This window comes from Cynocephalus volans, chromosome 6, assembly GCF_027409185.1.
Source record: "Cynocephalus volans isolate mCynVol1 chromosome 6, mCynVol1.pri, whole genome shotgun sequence".
NCBI lineage: Eukaryota > Metazoa > Chordata > Mammalia > Dermoptera > Cynocephalidae > Cynocephalus > Cynocephalus volans.
Window position 1 is genome coordinate 146786780 of NC_084465.1, and position 7277 is coordinate 146794056.

Here is a 7277-nt window from a genome sequence, read left to right on the forward strand (position 1 = left end):
AGCCATCCTCAACGTCACTGCTTCCAGGAGACCTTCCTGGACTTCTTTACTTTCCTAGGCTTGTTACCTCTTTTTCCTATGCATCATAACATCATAAACATACATCTCTGTCATCCTCCAGCTCCATTGTCTGTAATTTACTATATCTAGGATTTGACATCTTTATAACCCCAGACACTGAGCTTGGCCTACCAGTGGGAGCTCCAAATGGTTGAATGAATATATGCTAAAAGTTTCCTTTTAGCTAATAATTGACTCTCTAAAGTTAAAAGAGTGTGACATTATATGAAAAGTATTGTCTTCATTAACTCCTCAGGACTAACTTGTCAAAGTTCCAGTAGTGGGAAGTTCTAATCAAACACTTGCTCAGGACTGACTGTCAGCCCCCTGAGAAACGCCTGCTGTTTACCTGGTGCTCTAACCAGTTTAATTTTCTCTTAAAACTTCTGCTGGGCTTGCCCTTCCCTGCTTTTAGATGTAATTTTGATTAGTGAAGTAATGGTCAGAGCATCAGTTTATGCAATTATTTTATTTTTTTCTGCATATAAACATTATTTTTCAAAGGCAATTTCATTAACTACATCCTGCAGCTCTGCAGACTTTCAACAACTTTAAACTACAAGGTTAGGTGGTTGGCATATATGCGACCTGATTTTCAATCCTCAAGAAATACATATTCTTCTTAGCCTTAAAGTTCATTTCTACACTCTAGTCCTAAAGGATTTGACTTTATATCTCCCACCTTAGCATGAAATACACTTTTCTTTTTTCCCCTCCCTTTCCTCATAGGTAGGGAAATGCTGCCTGATCCTAAAAGAAAATTTTGCACACGGTGGACTTTTGTTAATCTCAGGTTTTGTGGAGGAAGGGATAAAAGAACATTCCCTCAGATAATAAATTTTAAGCTGAATCTCCCCCCCCCCCACCCAATAAACGAATGAATGAATAAATAAATAACAGCAAAACCTCCAAGATCGCCTTGGGTACTTAGGGGCCGGCAGCCCGGCGAGCCCTAATAAATGAATTAGCATCTTAGGGAGGAGATCACTACGGGGTTGATATTGATCTAGGTCAGCCTGTGTATTTGCCTGCGATTGTTTGGGGGGTAGTTAATTGAGTGTCAGTCTCGGCCAGTGTCGTCTCACTGGCGCCAGGTGCTTTTGGATTTGCTAATTTTCGTTAAGTGTCTCTAGCCAGCTACTCGTCCCCTGTCTACCCGGGAGAACCTAGCAGCGGCTCCTACTGATCAACAGTCTGTCTGGGCTTTATTGATCACAGGGCGGGCGGCTGGAGGCGGATGCTCTGAGGGGGAGTGGAGGCAGAAGGCTGAGAGCAGACCCCAGCGCCCGACCCCCATCCTCGGCCACACGCCAGCAGGCGGGGCTCGGCAGGGGCTACCCGGCCGATGGTGCGCACGCCGGGGGAACGCCACTTGTCCCTCGGGCTCCCGAGGCACGCAGCGTGGCCCGGGTGGGCGTCGGAGGGTGGCCACGCGGGTCCCTCGCGTGTTTCGGGGAGAAAAAAAAAAAGAAGCCACAGGCTAGAGGACGCTGGTCCGAGGCTGAGTCGTATCGGTCTCGAAGGAGAGTGCCACAGGCAGACCCAAAGGCCGGGCTCACCCGCGCCTTCCGAAGGTCACGGACGCACAGGCCTCCGCAAGGGGGAGCGCGGGAGACGGCAGCGGGACGGCCCGCAGCCCCAGACGCTGGCGCCGCCGGGAGCCTCCGGGCAGGTCCCTCCTTGCGGGCGTCTGGGCCCGCCCCGGCTGCTGGGCTGATTGACAGGAACCCGCCGGCCAATCGGGCGGCGCCGGGGCTGCCGGGGCGGGGCCTGGGGCGGGGCCTGGGGCGGGGCGGGGCGGCGCCGGCGGGCTCCCGGCGAGGGGAGCTATTTACGGCGCGGAGCCGGCGGGGCCGAGGCGGGCGCAGGCTGGGGCTCGCTGCAGGTCTCCTCCACGCGCGCTCGGACGGCTCCTGCCTTCCCCGAGAGTGGCCGGTCACCGGGGAGGAAAGCCGGGAACCCACCCCGGCTGCGATCGCACATCCAAGGAGTCGAGCGGGCGGAGGAGCCGGTGGTTGCCGAGTACGACCGCGAAACTTTTCTAGGCTCCTCGACGCGCCCTCCAGCCGCGCTCCATGCTCCGGCCGCGGCCCGGCCCCTCGCCCCGCCGCTGACAGCGCCCGCCGCTCCGGGCAGGACCCATGCACTGCGCGCCGCGGGGGTCGTAGGCTGCAGCCGCGCCGCGGCTCCGGGAGCCGGCGGGGGCGCCGCGGCCGTGGGGGGCGTCAATGGATCGCCATTCCAGCTACATCTTCATCTGGCTGCAGCTCGAACTGTGCGCCATGGCCGTGCTGCTCACCAAAGGTGGGTTCCCGGCCGGGGGCGCGGGGACTTGAAGCCGGCTGCCAAGGCTTTGTTAGCGGCGGGCGAGGTTCCCTCCCGCGCTGGAGCCGCAGGTCGCGACAAGTTGCTCTGTTCTTAGAAGTGACGGCGGTGGCCTCGCGGCCGCCCCCTCGGCTGTGCCGGGCCCTGCGCGTCGGGGTGCAGGCTGACCTCCGGGGCGAGCGGTGTCGCCAGGGCTTCTCCCTGAGTCCGTCCGCAGTGAGCTCCGGACGCTGGCCTGCCCAGCGCGGACCCGGGCCGCAGCATCGGCTCGGACGCCGCCTCCCACCCCGGGGCCCGGCAGTCGGCGGGAACCGCAGAGCCCGCAGAGCCTCCAGCGGCACTGTGCCCCGAGTGTGTGTGTGAGTGTGTGTTGTTGTGTGTCTTGTATGTGTACTCGCATTTCTGTGAGTGGGTCTGTGTGTGTTTTTGAATGTCTGAATATGTGTGTCTCTGTGTGTCTCTGAGTCCATTTCTGTATGTGAATCTCTGTTTCTGTGTCATGTGTAAGTCTCTGTGTCTCTGAGTGTGTCTGTGTGTGTCTCTGAGTGAATGCATCTCTGTCTCTGTGAGTGCGTCTCTCTGTGCGTGTCTTTGTGATCCAGCGAGTGTGTGTGTCCGCCTGAGAGTGTAGGTGTCTAATGTGTGTGTGTCTCCGCCTGCGGGAGTGTGTGTTGTGTTGCTTTTCGGTGGCCGGGGAAGAGGAGGTCCTGTCAGCGGTCCTATTTCCCACTCACCTCGTATTTTACCAACACTACTTAAAAAAAAAAAAAGAAAGAAAGAAAGAAAGAAAGAAAAAGCGGCCAGTCAGTTTCTTCTTTCCCCCGCGGGCTTTCACCTTTAAGATAGAAATAACCCAAACTCCCTCAGATTTCAAGGTTCCTCTAGCCTCCCTGCCCTGAACTCTGTGCTGTGAACAGATACTTTTTTCTTTTTCTTTTTCTTTTTAAATTGGAAGCATTATTTAGCCTCTGCACTCCCCCCACTTTTCTCTAATTGCCATGTGGCAGGCATGAGGTTAAAGGATAAGCTAGCCCGGCAAGGATGATGTGCTACAGTATTTATTTATTTTGGAAGGAAGGGTGTAATTAACCCTAAATAACAGCCCTCGCAGCCTGCGGAGGGGAGCCTCCTGGCCCTATCAAAGGCCGGCAGAACAGGGAGGGACTGAGGCTAACGTGAAGTCACAGATACCGAAACTATGTGCCTGATAATGATATAATTAGGGGATCAGAGATTTCTGACTGCTGTGGACTTCAAAAGCTTTCAAAGAAGCCAGCAGTCTCTCCTGTAGCCATTTTGACTAAAGCAGACATTTTTGTTTAATCACTACATACAGTAACAAGAAAGGGGGGAAACAGAAGAGCATTGTTCACTGTTTCAAAATACCAGTCCCCTTTCTGGCCTTTTGCATGCCACAGGAAGAAACTTTATGAAACGACAGAAATATAGTTTTAATACAGTGATACAAAAGTCCATTCTCCTTGCTAAAATGTGGCTCCAATTTAAAAAAAAAAAAAAGTTGTTAGAACTTTCCCAGTTACCTGTCAAAAGTTTTATTAGACTATTTTAGGTCATTGAAAATACAGTATTTTAAATAGGCTCTCATAAACATTTAAGCAGAATTTTACTTGTATTCAGTTTTTCTTTTCTGTACTAGGTCTGAGGCTAATAGGATCAAATGGGCTTTTAATCTGTTTTATTTATACTTTAAATCTGTATGGAATTTGTCAGACTAGGAGTATGTAGTCATCATGTAAGACTGATGAGCTTTATGTAAAAAGTAAAAAGTAAGCTTGGAAAGAAGAGGGGAGAGGACAGAAAAGAACTTCTGCAAAGCAAGGTTCTTACTTGAAACAGAGGAGGCTGGAGAAGGGACTTGGGCCCAAACCCAGGATGGCGAGAGCAGATTTAGGAGCAAGACCTCCAGCTTTGGACTGCAGTGGGTTGCCCAAGCTCTGTGTATAGATGGCTGGCTTTTCTTAGCGCTGAAGCCTTAGCAGCCTCCGGTGAAAATTGAGCACACCATACGGTGGCCTGGAATTTGGACAGATAATTAAATGAGACACCTTACTCAGGCATTCACAGAGAGGAGGAGAAAGAAAGGTGAGGGTGGGAAGAGGTTTGTAAAGCAGCAGCCTCCGGTGTTTCATTTCAGAGTGAAGGTTTCAGTAACTAGACAGATCTTCAGATTGGGAAACTGGGAAGAGGTGTGTGCATTAGGTCAATTTACAGTAGCTCTGGCTGTGGCTTCTAACAATGACTGCAGTTCATTGGATATTGTATTAGTGATGAGTTTAAGACCCAGATTATTTCACCTAGAAATTAATGTTGAAGCCTCAAATCTTGCATTGTGAAAAAAGTTCCATAAAGGAAACTGTTAATCACTTCCTGTAGAAAAATTTGAGGTTTCCTTAAGGATTATTCATTCAACCAGCAGAGGATTTTCAGTTTCAGTGTTTCCCCTTTTAGATCACATGTTGAATTGCATGTAGAACCGGGGAGGAGGAGAAGTTAGCTTTGCAGCTTTACACCCCTCCCCCCCCCCCCCTTTTTTTTATGACTTTCCATTTGGGCTGAAAGAAATTGACTTTGGCAAGCAAACCACTAATTGTAAACTGCCTAGTTCCTGTTTTACAATATACTGACTAAAAGCTCCTCTGCATGAAAAGATCTTTATAGGCAAAGTTTGCCTTTTCTAGAGAGGTTACAAATAGCTGCCCAGTTTCATAGTTTTAAAACCTCCTGACCTGAGCAATTTCTAGATTGTTGTGTTTCTAGTTAATAACTTTATAAGGTGTTAGTTAAAGCTCTTAAATCTTGGCACAGTCCTTAGGGATAGTAAACAATTCAGTAGTTCCGATCAAATATTTATACTGACAAAATAAAAAAGCCTAGCATTTTTTATGTTGTATGGTGATGTAGGATTAAAATGAATAAGTGATGTAATTTACCTTATGGTAGGAGAAATTATAGTGATTGCTATTTTCCTGCAAAAACAAAAGTATTTTTAGTTATTCTAACTTATCAGAAATCTGCTGTTGAGATGAATACATTTCTAAAATTATATTTCACTGAATTGAAACTTAAGCACTGACTGCACAAAGGGCTTTTCCAGTCTCATGGACTGCTGTTGCAAAGCACTCATCTTGAATAATCAAAAAGTTAGTGCCTTTGAATTTGAGATTTAGCAATTGGTTGAATAGTTGCTTTATCTGGTCTCTGAAGCAAAGTTTGACATTATTTCTCACTGTTTTCAGGTGAAATTCGATGCTACTGTGATGCTGCCCACTGTGTGGCCACTGGTTATATGTGTAAATCTGAGCTCAGTGCCTGCTTCTCTAGACTTCTTGATCCTCAGAACACAAATTCCCCCCTCACCCATGGCTGCCTGGACTCTCTTGCAAGCACAGCAGACATCTGCCAAGCCAAACAGGCCCAAAACCACTCTGGCACCATCATGCCCACATTGGAATGCTGTCATGAAGACATGTGCAATTACAGAGGACTGCATGATGTTCTCTCTCCTCCCAGGGGTGAGGCCGCAGGTAGGTAGAAGCCATTTCTAACCAAAATGCCTGCCTGATCTATAGACTTATGACAGCCACGACTTTGTGTGTCTGCTATTGATTTTGTTGTTAATGTAATTAGAGACACCAGAGGGAGAAGCATGGCTGGCTACAGAGACGCATCTCTATTGAGTAGCTTTTATGTCTGCCTCAGCATTAGATGTCTGTCTACATAATAGGTTTTGCCTGTTTTTTCAACATTTTGAAGACGTTAAAAGACCATTACATCTCAGTAATGACAGTCTGTAAACAAATGCGTTTGTAAGCTTTTTGGATAGTTTTGCAATATTTATTTTCTAAAGATTGTTGATTTAATTGTGAGCTTTTTTTAAAAAATGGAATTCCTGGTTTAAAATGGGTAGATGATCGTGAGTATCTCTGGTGGGAGTTAACAGAGAATGTGATCATTTTGCTGTGCTTCCTTAGGGCAAGGAAACAGATATCAGCATGATGGTAGCAGAAACCTCATCACCAAGGTGCAAGAGCTGACTTCTTCCAAAGAGTTGTGGTTCCGGGCAGCAGTAATTGCTGTACCCATTGCTGGAGGGCTGATTTTAGTGTTGCTTATTATGTTGGCCTTGAGGATGCTTCGAAGTGAAAACAAGAGACTGCAGGATCAGCGGCAGCAGATGCTATCTCGTTTGCACTACAGCTTTCATGGACACCATTCTAAAAAGGGGCAGGTGGCAAAGTTAGACTTGGATTGCATGGTGCCAGTCAGTGGGCACGAGAACTGCTGTCTGACCTGTGATAAGATGAGACAAGCAGACCTCAGTAACGATAAGATCCTCTCGCTCGTTCACTGGGGCATGTACAGTGGGCACGGGAAGCTGGAATTCATATGACAGAAACTTATCTGAACTAAATTTCTTGAACGTTTGAAGGCCTTTGAGTTCTGCTGGACAGTAGCACTTTATCTGAAGAAAAACAAACTCATTTAATCATCTTGGAGAGATAAAATGACCTCTGCAAACAGAATCTTGGATATTTCTTCTGAAGGATTATTTGCACAGACTTACATACAGTCAAATGTATTATTTGCTTTAAAATTATAAAAAGCAAAGAGAAGACTATGTACACACTGTTACCAGGGTTATTTGCATCTGAGGGAGCTGGAATTGAGTACCTAAATAAACTAAAATGTGCTCTATGTAAGCTCCTACATCTTGATTTATTGTAAAGATTTAAAATATATATATATATTTTTTGTCTGAAATTTAGTGGCGTCTTTCATAAATTAAAAACGAAATGGAAGTGTAGAAAAGTACATGTGAATTATATGACAAAGGTCTGTTATTGCTCATGGTTGGTTCTCAACTATAGGAC

At 47.3% G+C, this 7277-nt stretch overlaps 1 protein-coding gene across 1 annotated transcript; it reads left to right on the forward strand.

Annotated features, from left to right (window-relative positions):
• The first annotated feature begins 1932 nt into the window (after positions 1-1932).
• BAMBI (BMP and activin membrane bound inhibitor) lies at positions 1933-7068 on the forward strand. Its single transcript, XM_063100809.1, has 3 exons — positions 1933-2364; positions 5643-5930; positions 6378-7068. Exons 1-3 carry the CDS (start codon positions 2289-2291, stop codon positions 6794-6796), a joined length of 783 nt encoding a protein of 260 aa, XP_062956879.1. The 5' UTR covers positions 1933-2288; the 3' UTR covers positions 6797-7068.
• Positions 7069-7277: the final 209 nt, after the last annotated feature.